This window comes from Pinus tabuliformis, chromosome 5_1, assembly GCF_031772625.1.
Source record: "Pinus tabuliformis cultivar Carrire ecotype Pingquan chromosome 5_1, CPIR1, whole genome shotgun sequence".
Classification (NCBI taxonomy): domain Eukaryota; kingdom Viridiplantae; phylum Streptophyta; class Pinopsida; order Pinales; family Pinaceae; genus Pinus; species Pinus tabuliformis.
The window spans coordinates 622,947,719-622,963,790 of NC_142305.1; the positions used below are offsets into that span (position 1 = coordinate 622,947,719).

The 16,072-nt window shown below is 38.2% G+C and overlaps 1 protein-coding gene across 2 annotated transcripts in view; it reads right to left on the minus strand.

Moving 5' to 3' along the window:
* The window catches only part of LOC149166477 (uncharacterized), a 277,345-nt gene extending 276,286 nt beyond the window's left edge, over window positions 1–1,059 (minus strand). Inside the window, exon 1 of one of the 2 annotated variants that reach the window (XM_089432627.1) lies at window positions 436–1,055. In XM_089432627.1, the coding sequence (XP_089288753.1) occupies window positions 436–682 (247 nt within the window). In that variant the 5' untranslated portion in view covers window positions 683–1,055. Of the gene's footprint in view, window positions 1–435 lie in introns of both variants that reach the window. The other variant, XM_089432628.1, reaches the window with a different exon arrangement.
* Window positions 1,060–16,072: the final 15,013 nt, after the last annotated feature.

The window sequence follows — 16,072 nt, forward strand, 5'->3', positions numbered from 1 at the left end:
AATTGCACGCAAGTGACGGACATCCTCCATCACTCAACAGTATAACAGAGTCGGATCATAAGATCGGATAAACTTTCCTGGAAAGTTGATGCCTCCGTTTTGAGATAGACAAATTAAAAAATAGAAAGCAAAACAAAAAATTAATGCGTCCTATAAATTAGGAAATCAAATTAAACAGTGGTACATTAAACTTTAAAGTCCGCAAAACCAATGCGATAGCAAAATGGAAGAAGCTAAACAACAAACCAAAGGAGGCCAGTTTTTCACTGATTCACACAACAAATCTTTTTAAATTACAGTAACAGCAGCCAAGATTCAGCAACAGCGTCTTAGATATTTAGAGATTTAGCAAAAGTATTACAAAGATTTAACAATTCAGCAAAAGTATTGTAAACGTTTGTTGTAAAATTTGGCGGTGGAAAATAGAATAGATACCTCTGGTGGAGATTATCTCAAATTCAGGGCCAGAAGAAGAAGAAGAATTAACTGCGCAAATAGATCTTCTCCGCAAATGGACGGGGACGGCAAAGCGCCGGCATTGCTTCTTTGGCAGACGAATTACATTCTTTAGCGGACTAGCGTTTTTAAAGCTTTTCGCACAGAGAATCGAAGCTCTGAATCCATGTAAACACGAAATCATTAAACCGCAATCCAGCATTTTCCCTACCAGGGACTGCGCCATTTCTTAACCCTATAGATAATTATTTCGATTAGAATAATTAAAGCTCCTTGGATTTCCATGGATCATAGAACTAATACTCTCCGCATTTCCTTTTTTGCCCGCACGAATAAAAATAAAATGCTGACTTGTGCAGTTAAAGAATTATATATTCCAGGGTTTGCTGAGGGGAGTATGGTAGATCCACGCAGAGGTTACTTTCATTTTATAGTTGCTCTCGTCCTGCCCTGTCATGATGGCGCCTGGCCGCTGGATCAATTTTATTCGAGTCAATCTCCTTATTGGGAATGGCGTTATTTCAAAGTAACAGAATGCGCTGCTCACAGCGTCTTGTAGCTAAAACCATCTGTTGCTCTGCAACTAGAAAATGACGGTAATTAAAAGAAAATGCAATTTAAAAATCTTATAAAAAGTGCTTTAATTGGTCGACTGTGCCAACCTGACTAAGTAACCTTATCCTTGCATTTGGGCCCAATACACGAGAATTATCCTTAATGCTCTAAGGCACACCGTACATTGTCTAGTGTTAAATTATTCTAAATGAAAGAAGCATAGGAGTAGAAGAAACATATAATATTTTATAAATAAGTTATATTTACTTCTAAAGTATGGTAGATGAAAGAAGCATGAAGTAAGATAAGATAATTATATATATGTCTAATTAATGATTACAAAGTAAGTCAAAGGGACCGTTGAGTACACTAATGTATATACAAAGCAGGAGAACCAAATGGTCTCTTATAAAAGATACAATACATGAAGTAAATCAATATCTGGTCCTAGGAGAGAAGATCCAGCAGCTAATAGGTCTGAGGATCAGACCCATCTCTCTTGACATCTGAGGTTGAATGAATAACACTGAAGAAACTCAACAAAGTCTGTTGGCTCGATGAAGAGTTGATAGCAAGTGCAGACTATCCACTAAATCATTTCTTGGGTGGTTCGCACGTTGTTGAATGTTGGAGGACCTAATCCGTCTCCCAGGAACGAATCTAAGACGGAACTGTTGTTGAGATCTCGTATGGTAGGGTGAGGCCCCACGAATCCTCACTAATCTAGAGTCTAGGTACGTACTGGTATCAATCAATCTCTCGTGCCCCTGTCTAAAGGTAGTACCCTGAAAAATGTCATGATCCTCTGTGTGGGATCTAGTCTAATGGGAGGTTGAAGGATATGTGCTCGAAACCTAAGAGCCTCCTGCATATATAAGGCCAAACATCTCTGATCGGGATACCTGAAAAAAGTCGGCGAGGGTCCGAGAATCTCTGAACAAGCAATGAAACCTTCCTCTGATCTCGTAGTAGACAAGGCATCCAAGAATGAAGTGCACCTTGGTCTCCACTTCTTGTAAATAACATACCTGGCAGAGTTTGTCTAGTCTATCCACTTGGTGGTCCATCTCTACCCGAAGTCTACAAGAACCTACTCTGAACTGGCCTAGAGGAATGTGAAGAGCATGCATCCAGTGGTGAAATGTATATTGGGGTTGAACAATGAGCCTGTCTCTCAACTCCAAGGAGTGCTCAGCGTAGAAGGCCATCTTTGGGCGCAGCCCTCTTGGATGATTGACCCAGGTGACCTGGACGAACTGCCTATAAATGTCCTCCCTAATGATCTTGTTTAGCTCATGTCTAGTAGATAAAAGGTGGCCAGGAGCATCTAAGGAATATCGGAAAGGAGGGAGAGGATCCAACTAGATTCCCACTGACACTGAGAGATTTGAAACTCTTGTAAACCAATATCTCATTCGGCCTGAGGGAGTAGAACAAGCAATAGTCTCAGAAGAGCAATATGCCAAGTAAGGATATCGGTCCCTACTCTTTATTAAGTATGTCAATCCTTGGACACGATGAAAGAATGAAACCAATCTGAAGGCCGTCTCAGGCCGAAAGGGCTGAGCTCCAAAATTTACAAGCATGATGTGTTGTGGCACTGTCAATTTGCACCTAATGATGTGGCGGAGAAGAAGAATGTGGACTCTCTCAGCTGAAGGTTAGTCTGACTCAAGTAAAGATGGTCCCCAAATCTCTGAGCCATGTAGAACAGTGGGACGGATCAAGGTGTCCATGAGGCTCATCTTGGACAAGATGTCCTGGAAGTGATGTCGAAAGCACTGTCTCTCGAGAAGGGCTAAGGATCCATATCCTTTGTTGATCCAAGTCTAAAGCATTGGTCGCAAACTGAAGCGGGGAGCTGAGAATTGCACCCCCCAAGTAAGTATACATGTTGGTGATATTAATCTCCTCCTCTCTGAATAGAAAGTGAAGGCCTGAGGTTTTCTTCACCCCATTGAAGATCATAACCTTGGTTTTACCTAGGTTGACTGTCAACTGTCGATGATCACAAAATAGAGCTAAGGCATCCAGCTACCTCTGTAATCCTTCTGGGGATGAGGAGAGGAGGACCACGTCGTCAGCAAAGAGTAGAATAGATATCAGAACCTGGTGAAGAAGGCAACCATCAGTGTCTTGGATATGCTCGTGTAGAAATGCTTCCAACTCATCAATATATATCCCAAACAGGGTAGGGGATAGTGGACAACCTTGTTTAACCCCAATAGTGCTTCGAATGAAATCAGACATCCCATGGATTGCATGAAGACGACCAAGAACGGACTCATATAGGCGCATAATAGCGTTTAATAGGGTTGTAGAGATGCCAATATCTCTAAGTCTCTGGAGCAAGGCCTCCCTCGGAACAGAGTCAAAAGCTTTCCAAAAATCTACAAAACAACAGTAGACTTTCAAAGAGCGGTGTCATGCCTCCTCAATCACAGCGCGAAGGGTGAAGATGTGGTCAATGGCCTGATGAGCTGGTTGAAAACCTGCATATCCCCTAGCTCTGAGTTGTCTCTGCTCAAGGTCAATGGAGAGATTCCTATGTAGAATAGTAGCATACAACTTCGAGAACGTGTGACCCACCATGATCATTCTGTAGTTATTGGGATTTGAGTTGGAACCTGATTTGTGGATCGTATGGATGATGTGGTGTGACCATGTCGATGGAAAACCTTCACAAACTACATGGTTGAATAGATCAGCCAAGTAGCTAACCAAAGCACGAAAACCGTACTTAAAGAACTCTGCTTGGTAGCCTTCCTCATTAGCTGCTTTACTGTTGTTCATCACCCAAATGGCCTCTCTAATATCTTTGTTTGAGAATGGATAACAGGAAGAGGTGGGGAGGTAACATGAATTTGGGCCTGCTCAGGAATATCATAAAGGTTGGAAGTTTGAGAAAACATGAATGTGGGGTCAAGGTCAGGTGGAAGAGGGGAGTGTCGGGGAAGGATGGTACGCCATAATTGTTTAGGGGAGTGGGCAAGGAGAGCAAAAAGTTCTTGTCTTCTATGGGAGACAAAGAGTCGTTTATTGTGATGAAGGAGACGACGATAATAAGCTTTGAGGTTGGAGTAGAAGGGTTGAGAGAGGGTGAAAGCATATCGAAGTTCTCGATGTAGAGTCTCGCATCCATCATCGTACCATTTGTTCATGGTGCAAGATCCAACTTTAGGGGAGATGGAAGTGGAACGAGTGGAGAAGGGGGAGGATTTGAGTGTTGCTTCCCAAATGGCAGTTGAAAGACAGGTGTATTTAGTGGAAGCAGAATCAAGCAAGGAGCACTGGATCTTTGATGGGAGCATCTTGTGTAGGGTAGAGGAGAAGATGTCAGGGTCTCCTTTGTCAAATCGGAAGGTAGTTCGAGGTGAGCCCCGAGGGGAGGGATGGGGTGGAAGGGGAGGGTCAAATCGGAGAGAGGAGGAAAGAAATTCATGATCAGCAAGGGGGATGGGGGAGACTAAGAAATGGCGAATAAAAGGGATCAAGTTATGGCTAGCGAGTACATAATCAACTACACTCGCACCCCCCGCCATATGGCCAGCATGTGAAAAATTGAGAATCTAGGAAACAGGGGAGACCATTTAGAATCAACAACTCCTAGGATTCCCCCAACTACAATAGATGCTTGCCATAAAATGTAATGGGCCCTAAAGCATCGTCTGACATCCGGTGAAGCCCTGTTGAATCTCGTTCGATCCCCTGGGTACAAAACACATCCTTTGATCGGTCATGGAGAGGGATCTGGAGATCTCTAGTGCGAGAATTGAAGTCACTTAGGAGGATGACTTCCCCAACAACACAGTATCGGGTGATGTCAGTGTACAAGTCTATTAAGGGGTCTCCATTTGAGCCATTACTAACAAGAAATGGTGAAGGGGCTGGGGAGAAGTAACAAACTACAATGTAGATGTCCCTTGGAGGAGAGACTCTGACGCTAATATGAATCCACATAAAACTGGCAAACTCATCTTCGGCTACCAAAGATACCTTGTTCCGGGGTGAGTCACTAGCCAAACAAGCAACTCCACCTGATCCTCTGACCCCTCCTGAGCTCCTCATCTCCTGCCTGCAAACTGAGATCCAATGGTAACCTGCAATATCTGGGAAGGGTCGAAAAGGGAGTATGAAATTAAATTTTTTGAATATAGATAATAAAAAAATCTCTTGTGGTAATTTAGGGTTAGTAGGAGTGGGATCATCTATCACCATTGGGAATATTTATTTTATCAGGTTTAGAAATTGTTGCAAATCAGGTTTCTTAAGGTTTCTTAGAGTGTACGAAGAGAAACATTTAAGATCTCATTATCATTGGTGATTCGACCATTCTTTTGCACCACCTTATCAATGGCTCTCTTCTATCTAACATCAAACTCCATGCTATTGTAAAAAGGATCTATCATCTAAGTCACATGGTTCAGGTTCGAGTTCAGATTCGGCAATGACTAGGTTCTGTTCAAGTTCCAATTTTTTGATGAAGTTCGCCATTTGGTTCATATATATATATATATATATATATATATATTAACTTTAAAATGAAATATAAGATAAAATAATAAGATATCAACATCAATAAAAAATAAAAAAATGTTATCACGAACATAAAAATTGCAAGGATAGATTACAAGTTTGAGTTGTGACATGAGGTTATGAGTCTTGATCTATGGACTTGGTCAATGGCTATACTTCATCGAACCTCAAAAATTTTTGAAGGTTCACCAAAATTCGAACCTCGAGGTTGAAATTTGATGAACCTTGTGACATAGTCTATTGTATGCTAAGAAGATTTGACTCTAGATCATTTATTCATGTCTGTAGGCAGAACAATAAGAAGGCAAACCTCCTCATGAATGAAGGGGTTCATCTAGCAAAAGGAAACCTTAAAGTGGATGGAGTTCCTTAAACCTTCATGCAAACCATGTTTTGTAAGTGTCATTATTTAGTTTATCTTTTTTTGACTATCTATAAGCTTGCGTTTTTAGAATGCTATAATGCCCCTAAGCCTATTTCAGGGTCTAGTTTTCAATCACAATTTAAAATTTTGTTGCTTACTACAATGTCAATAAGTCAGAATCAATAAAAAATACTTACAAAAATTCTACAATTATACCCAACACGGATTTTATAAAATATAAATATATTTTCAATTCAAATTAATATATATATATATATATATATATATATATATATAAATTTTAATAAAAATGTTATTATATATAAAACATTAAAATAATCGTAGGAAGATAATAATTAAATTAAATTAATTATTATATTTATGTTTTGTTTTCATTTTTATTACTTTTATTTAATTTTTATTTTTTCCTTTCAAAATCTTTTACATATGATTTAAATTAAAGTTATTAATAACATTTTTTAGTTATGGGGTTTAACGGTAAGTTTTGTTGGGTGAAACTCACGAGATGGAGGTTCAAATCTCATTGAGTATATGGCCTGTTGTGTCTTGGCTAGAAGAGTAGGCGACCCTCGAGCGGACGTCTCGGCTCTTATTGAGGCATAAGTTAATTGCTATTGTGTGCGGCTTGCAAGCTGTTGCACCTAGCCTAGGTTTATAGTGGCAGCCAGTTGGATTTGATCTTGGGCCTGTTCAGGATAACTCTTACCAATTACCGATTATCTTAGATTAAAAAAAAACAACAACAACAACAACATTTTTTAGTTATAAATTAAAAATATTAATAATATATTTCTATTTTAATTAAATTGGTATGATTTTTTTATAATAATAATAATATAAACTCTTTCATCAATTTATTAATTTTAAGATTTAATTAATATATCATTATATTTTATTAATTATTAGGTATATTATATATAATTTATTTTTTAAAATAAAGATGCTAAATTTAACAAGAGGAGTTGCAAAGTAGCTAGTCCTTGCCTAGGGCTTGACAAAAACTATCAAACTAGTGTCATCATAACCCATAGTCAATAAATAGCCATAAAGTCATAGCCTGTCTCATCGCTAGTACCTATAGTCATAGCCAGTCAATGATATAACTGTAAGTGCAGCTCTAGTCAGTCATTGCAGCGAGAGAACTCTTATCAGTAATAGAAAGAAGCTTCATTGGAAGCTCTACTCAGTCAGTGCAACTCTCTTGTCATTGTTAGAAGGTCATTCCAACTAACATCATAGTCTGATCATTGTAAGTCAGTCATAGCCCTGAGCTTTGCTACTCCGCTTGAATCCCAAGCTACTAAACTTGGCTGGTGGTTGCTTGGCTTGGATATGAACCAAGGGCATGTTCTCGGTTGCTGGTTGAACCCGTTAGGCTCGAAGAGAAGTGCGCTCAATTTGCCTTAGATGAGGGATTTCTCTTATTCGATTGATCCCTGGCGACGATGAACAACTTGACGGGGATTGACTTTGATGCTAGACCCGTGAGGTGAGAACATGAGGCGAGAGAGAATGTGTGGCTTGACGAAACCACCCAAGGCTAGCAACCCACCCATTGTTGCCCCCATCAAGACACGGAATGGGACACAACGACCCACCATGGCATGGATGGCACAAAGCGAGCACCATACTGGTCCAACAGAAAACGACTTGCTTTTAGTTAGTGTAGGCACAATAGAGTTACTAGTCGATCGTTACTTGCAGAGTTACTTGCAGGCTGGTCCAAGAAACAATGGATGGTTGGTCGAATCACCCCGAACTAGGACAAGATCTTTATATTTATATACGTAATTTTGAGCTTTCTTGATTTATTGGTTTATTGATTGATTGCTAGCTGGAAGAATTAATCGATAGGTTCGCTTTCGATCCAATAGGATTCTGACAATGAGGGGGAGGGAGGGACAAGCATGAGAGAAGGAAGGTGGTGCTTATTGTTGGATAATAACGTCTATAATGCAATCATTGCTTGTGTGATGTTCAGTGTGAAGGATATTGAAAGAAGTGACGTTCAGTGAAGTCTACGTGATGGATATAGGAAGGAGAAGCAAAAAAGTGCTATTGAAGCATATTTAGTCTGCTTGTTGGACTCACCCTTTCTCAGAAACTGGTATTTTCACCTAGTCATCAAATTGGGCTTTTGAGCCAACTATTCCATTTCATGTTGTCTTATAGGTTTTCATGTGGTCTTACACGGCTTTCATGTGATTTAGCTTTTTGTCAATGACATTTTTCGCAGTATTAGAGATAATTTGCAGTTTGAGATGAACTTTGTTTTTTGTCGAGCTAGAAATCATTTTAATGAAATAACAAACTTATGTACCTTTTTCAAATCTTTTTATTCATGACAATGGGGATTTTTGTATTGAACAATTTTGTAATTTTTTGTTTAATTAATTCTACAATTTTTTTCCATAGTTCTTTTCTTAAAGTTGTTCCGATTTCTTCTTGATTATGCTTAGTCATATGTGGGTTTCCATTACATAATTGCATGTCTGTTTTATATTTGATCTATAATGCATGTGAATGGTGTTCTGCCTTTTTATTATTTTAGTCAAAGAACTGTAATTATGGCCTTTCTTGGTATGCAGGCATGGGAAAATCATGTCTTTTGCTTCAGTTTACCGATAAACTCTTTTAGTGTGTTCATGACTTGCATGGGAAAATCATGTCTTTCTTTTTTAGTTTACCTATAAACATTTTCAACCTGCTCATGACTTGAGTATTGACGTTGAATTCAGAGCATGCATGATAGCTATTGAGAACAAGCCCATCAAACTCTAGATGTTGGGTAAAGTAAGGATGTTTTACATCCTTTTCGTTATCACACATTGCTTAATGCCCTCAATCTTTTATCAATTCGGTGCACTTTAAATTGACCATAGTCAAAATGGTTTTGAACGCGTGGAGAAGAATACTTATTAAAATCTGAGACACGGTGCGTATATGTCAAAATAGTTTTTCGGAAACATATGGTTTTGAAAGCGTTCAGACCAACACTATTAAAATCTAAGACACGGTGCGTATAAATAAACCATAGTGACAAGAAGGTCAGGGTGAAAACCCTATTCTAAAGCAGATGGAAGATATAATCAAATTCCTGGCTTTATATTGACACAAGTGTTGAGAGTCGAATGAGGTGGTAACATATTAAAAAGACCAAGCCTAACGTGGATTAACTACCCATATGCCACAAAACTAACACTTATTAAAATCTAAAATATGTTGCATGTATTACACGTGCCCTCGGTGGAAAACACTTTTACTCAACATATCGACTAACCATTCCAGTTCCATTGATTAAATTTTTGGGTCCTGTCCATCATGAAAATTTATTTATGTCATCTTTGTGTATGCACCTGTAATGAATCTTTGGGTATGCACCTACACATGAGAAGGCCTAGCTTTATAAACCTAGAGCACTATGTAGATCAGTGTACGACACTATATTCATTTATTTGTATACTTATTTTTCTCTTGTTGCAGCAACATCAGTGGGCAGTTTGTTTGAAATGTAGAACAATGGTTGGAAGTTTGTTTGAAATGCAGAAAATGAGAGTTCATGATGGCTACGGGTATATGCGTTATCACATGCTGCTTAATGCCCTCAATCTTTTATCAATTAAGTGCGCTTTAAATTGACCATAGTCAAAATGGTTTTGAACTCGTGGAGACGAACACTTATTAAAACTTGAGACACGGTGCGTATATGTCAAAATAGTTTTTCGGAAACATATGGTTTTGAATGCGTGGAGACCAACACTATTAAAATCTGAGACACAGTGCGTATAAATAAACCATAGTGACAAGAAGGTCAGGGTGAAAACCCTATTCTAAAGCAGATTGAAGATACAATGAAATTCCTGGCTTTATATTGACACAACGGTTGAAAGTGAAATGAGGTAGTAACGTATTAAAAAGACCAAGCCTAACGTGGATTAACTACCCATATGCCACAGAACTAACACTTATTAAAATCTAAAATATGTTGCATGTATTACACGTGCCCTCAGTGGAAAACACTTTTACTCAGCATATCGACTAACCATTCCAGTTTCATTGATTAACCATTCCAATTTCATTGATTATATTTATAGGTCCTGCCCATCGTGAAAATTTATTTATGTCATCTTTGTGTATGCACCTGCACATGAATCTTTGGGTATGCACCTGCACATGAGAAGGCCTAGCTTCATAAACTTGGAGCACTGTGCAGATTAGTCTACGCAACTATATTCATTTATTTCTATACTCATTTTTCTCTTGTTGCAGCAACAACAATGGGCAGTTTGTTTGAAATGCAGAACGACAGTTGGAAGTTTGATTGAAATGCAGAAGATGAGAATTCATGATGGCTACGAATATGTGCGGTATCACATGCTACTTAATGCCCTCAATCTTTTATCAATTCGGTGCGCTTTAAATTGACCATAGTCAAAATGGTTTTGAACGCATGGAGACGAACACTTATTAAAATCTGAGACACGGTGCGTATATGTCAAAATAGTTTTTCGGAAACATATGGTTTTGAACGCGTGGAGACCAACACTATTAAAATTTGAGACACGATGCGTATAAATAAACCATAGTGACAAGAAGGTCAGGGTGAAAACCCTATTCTAAAGCAGATGGAGGATATAGTCAATTCCTGGCTTTATATTGACACAAGGGTTGAAAGTCGAATGAGGTGGTAACATATTAAAAAGACCAAGCTTAACGTGGATTAACTATCCATATGCCACATAACTAACACTTATTAAAATCTAAAATCTGTTGCATGTATTACACGTGCCCTCAATGGAAAACACTTTTACTCAACATATTGACTAAATTTCATTGATTAACCATTCCAGTTTCATTGATTAAATTTCTGGGTCCTGCCCATCGTGAAAATTCTTTATGTCATCTTTGTGTATGCACCTACACATGAATCTTTGGGTATGTACCTGCACATGAGAAGGCCTAGCTTTATAAACCTAGAGCACTGTGCAGATCAGTCTGCGACACTATATTCATTTATTTCTATACTCATTTTTCTCTTATTGTAGCAACAACGATGGGCAATTTGTTTGAAATGCAAAACAACGATTGGAAGTTTGTTTGAAATGTAGAAGATGAGAGTTCACGATGGCTACGAGTATGTGCGTTATCACATGTTGTTCAATGCCCTCAATCTTTTATCAATTCAGTGCGCTTTAAATTGACCATAGTCAAAATGGTTTTGAATGCGTGGAGATGAACACTTATTAAAATCTGAGACACGGTGCGTATATGTCAAAATAGTATTTCGGAAACATATGTTTTTGAACGCATGGAGACCAACACTATTAAAATCTGAGACACGGTGCGTATAAATAAACCATAGTGACAAGAAGGTCAGGGTGAAAACCCTATTCTAAAGCAGATGGAAGATATAGTCAAATTCCTGGCATTATATTGACACAAGGGTTGAAAGTCGAATGAGGTGGTAACATATTAAAAAGACCAAGCCTATCGTGGATTAACTACCCATATGCCACAGAACTAACACTTATTAAAATCTGAAATTTGTTGCATGTATTACACGTGCCCTCAGTGGAAAACACTTTTACTCAGCGTATCGACTAACCATTCCAGTTTCATTGATTTAATTTCTAGGTCCTACCCATCGTGAAAATTTCTTTATGTCATCTTTGTGTATGCACCTGCACATGAGAAGGCCTAACTTCATAAACCTGGAGCATTGTGCAGATCAGTCTACGACACTATATTAATTTATTTCTATACTCATTTTTCTCTTGTTGCAACAACAACAGTGGGAAATTTGTTTGAAATGCAGAACAACGGCTGGAAGTTTGTTTGAAATGCAAAAGATGAGAGTTCATGATGGCTACGAGTATGTGAAGACAAAACCAAATGAAAAATGTTGTACCTAAACCTGTTTTCAGGGCATCTATAACTATAAATTTTGATACTTGTGTCGATCCTTGTGAGACCCTCGTCCGAGAAAAGAAAGCACAACAACATTGGTAGGCCTCAGGTTCGATACCCAGCAGAGGAAGAATTTCAAAATAAAATGCAAGCCTCAATTTGGGCTCACAGAGGTTTCATGAATTGGACTTGTAGGTTCCAATCACAAAATTGAAAGCTATCAATGTTGAACTAAAGTTTGGGAAAAAACTAAGCTCTCAGGGAATGGGTTCCCACACAATGATGTCCTCTAATGGTGGATGGACACTCAGTTCCAACCACTTGTTCGTCAGAATTCTTTATACATTTTAACGCTTGAGGAGGTCCAGAACCAACTCGAGGACACCAACAAGTTGTTTAGTAGCATGAACATGGACAAGCTCTTGAACAAAATTTGGAGAACAAAGGAAATCCATCCTTTTCTCAGCTCCCTAGCCATTCTGGCTGGACCTATTTCAAGCTTTGCACGGGCATCACTGAAACTCAAGGCATCCAATTTGTAGAATTCCACCTCGAAGGTACAACTCGAATGGTTTTGGGGATTCGAATGCACATTTTTTGACTTGAAACAACTTCGAATGTTGTTAAACATCCCAAAAATGAAATGAAACGAAATTAATGGTTTATGTAGCGCTAAGTGACTACTGTTTTCTGGGCATCATTTTGGGCCAATTTCGACTGTGTAATGGTACGCTATATAATTTGTGAAATTGAAATTCAAGTATCTCAATGTTGTTTTTTAGGTAATTGAATTTGAAGTAATTCAAGTATTTTTTCACGATACTAAACTTATAGAAATATATTTTCCTTCTCATAGAAATATATTTTGCTTTTCAGGTACTTAATCTATAGAAATGTAGATTCAATATTTGTTTTCTCAGGGTTTAGAAATACATGATTCAATATTTAATTTTTATTTTTTCAGGTTGTTGAATTAATAAGGATTTAATATCTGTAATTTTAAGAATTTAAGCATCTCAAAGTTTTTAAAAGCACTAATTTCATAGAAATTCAAGCTTAAATGCCTCAGGATTTTAATTTTTATATTCAAGATTTTTGCTCAAGTATCTCAGGATTTTTGTATTCAAGATATTTTATATAGAGTCTTTCCTAGATATATCCATGTAGTTATAAGCCTGAATATGTCTAATAGTGACACCATAGAATATCAATATGATCAATATGTAAATATCAATATGATTATAGTATTGAACAAAGCAGCAATCGAGTAATATGGGAAAGACTAACAACAACTACACATATACGGGAAGAAATAGATCACATGCACAAGAAGAGGTCTCTCACATGCTAACAACATATAATAGGTAAAGTTAGGAGAGGAATTATGAAAGAGGTAGTTCGTTACCTAGTTTGAGTTTCAGTTTCAGTTTTCATGTATGCAGGAAACATGTTATCATGTAGGTGTGAATTTCAAGCACACCTGTCATGCAGGTCTTGTCATGTAGGTCGGATATGATAAACAATAGAGAAGCTCAGTAGCCTGCTCAATAGCCTTCTTGCATAAAAGAGGTGCATAGAAGTAGAGTTTTCGCTGCATGGAGGAGGAACGAATAGAGGATCCGGTCGATTCAGTAGTAGATGAAGCAAGTGATTAAGCAGATCTAGATCTAGCATCAATAGACATAGTAGCATAAGTATAAGCACGAAGAGTTATATATGCTGGTGATCCAGCAGCACCAGCATAAGCAAATCCAAGAGCTAGCTCAAAGGCCAAAGCAGCAAAAGCATAAGTAGCAGAAGTAGATCACAGTTTATGAGGTTGATCTAGCAACACCAGTAATTGTAGCACTACCAACATCAGTAGATCTAGCCAAATAAGCAACTTAAGATCCAACAACATGGGCATCAAAGGCATTATAAGCAGAGATAGCAGCAGATAATCATCTGCATAATCTGGTAGTTGTTGCACGCTCGCCATGGTAGCTGGTAGCTGTTGCACGCTCGCCACTCTCACCAGCATTTTCATGCACTCTCGCCACACACATTTTCATGCAGGCCACCTGTCTGAAATAAGACAACAATATATCATTTGTCTCCACAAAATGATATGAGATATCAGTGAACATTATCCCAAACATTAAATGTCTGGGAATTAATGTTAGCATTAAGCTAACATTGTGCTTGTCGCGCTTGTTTAACCATGATCAGAAACAAATAAATAATTATAACGTAATGTTTTTGCCTCCCCGCCTCAGGAAGAGGCCAAATAAGACGGTAAATGACTATATGCCTGAAAACTTTGATTATACCAGATTAACCGGCCCTAATAAACAACTCAACTAATAGTAACCACCTCATTTCCGATTACTATAGTCCCATGCCATTGCTAGATGGCAAGGACTAATAATGTAACATTAAATATAACCTATCCTAAAATATATATTATTTCAAATTTAATAATATGTATTGTATTTTTTTAGGGGTGGCAGGAGGGGAAAGGATTTTACTTAATCATAATGGAACAACATAAATTAAATTTGCATGGGGCTTGGGACTGAAGACTAACAATCAAGCAAAAATGTATGGTCTTCTTCAAGGCTTACTGTTGCAAAAGACAAAGGAATTAGAGACATCATTATCCTTGGAGACTAGATGATCACAATTTTGTATTGGGGCTTGGGAAGGAAGATTAACAATCAGGCAAAAAATGTATGGTCTTCTTCAAGGCTTACTATTGTGAAAGACAAAGGAATTAGAGACATCATTATCCTTAGAGACTTGATGATCACAATTTTGTATCTCATTAAAGAAAGTTGCCCAAAGGACAACTCCCTCTCTCAAGTTCTTCAAAGAATCAAGGGGATGGCAAAGTGCTTCCACTCCATTACTTTCTATTACATTCTTACAATCAACAATGTGGAAGTTGATTTAGAAGCAAAAAAAGCTTGCTTGATGGATGAGACCAAGTTTGATATCAATGGCACAATTAGTCTCTGCTCCATTCCTTCAAGGTTCTATGAACCTTGGAATTTGGTTCTTATTTTAATTTTCCCCTCCTTTTGATATGGGTTTCGAATTAATGTGGTGTTGTCCTTTTCCCTTTCTACTCTTTTTTCATCCCCCTCTTCTTCCATCACTTTCCCTTTCTATTAATCCCTCCTTTTGTTCCTTTTTTCTTACCCTTTGTTCTTCCCCGCTTTTGCCCCCTCGCTCTCCTCCCTCCTTTTACCCCCTCCATTTTCTCCTTTGCACTCCCTCCTCCCTTGGGCCCCATCTAGTCATTCTTTTCCCCTCTTTCTTTTATCGTTCATTATGTTGCCTTATCCACACGATCGTGTGCTCTCCTTCTCCAGGGATTTAAAAGGTTGTCATATAAGGATATTGGATATCCTGAGGAATTCCCTTAACATGGCATCTAATGCATTATGTTGCCATGTAGATGGTGTTTTGATATGGGTTTCAAATTAATGTGGTGTTGTCCTTTTCCCTTTCTACTATTTTTTCATCCCCCTCTTCTTCCATCACTTTCCCTTTCTATTCATCCCTCCTTTTGTTCCTTTTTTCTTACCCTTTGTTCTTCCCCCCTTTTTCCCCTTCACTCCCATCCCTCCTTTTACCCCCTCCATTTTCCCCTTTGCACTCCCTCCTCCCTTGGGCCCCATCTAGTCATTCTTGTCCCCTCTTTCTTTTATCATTCATTATGTTGCCTTATCCACACGATGGTGTGCTCTCCTTCTCTAGGGATTTAAAAGGCTATCATATAAGGATATTGGATATCCTGAGGAATTCCCTTAACGTGGCATCTAATGCATTATGTTTCCATGCAGATGGTGTTTTCCTCTCCTCAAATGCTTGTATTTATGAGGATCCTCTGACAAAATCTTGGAATCAACCTCAACTCAAATTCATGATGAATTTCTTTGGTGGTCACATGGGCGATATCAATGAAAGAATGATGATAATCGTGTGGCAAGACAGGAAAGTTGATGTTAAATTAGTCTCAAATCAAGCCTTGGCCTCTTTCATAAAGGTGTTTGTTCTGTGTAGTTTTTCTACATATCTGTGACCTGAGAATTGGTTCACTATGCAAATTTTGAAAGCAGTTGTGACATCTAGACACGCTTCCTCTAGGCTACTCTAATAATATCTCCTTTTTAGGGCCTTGGCTCAACCTCTTGCGACTATGCAATTATTGTTATGGCACTTTTGTTCATGGGTAATTTGGTGCAAGGA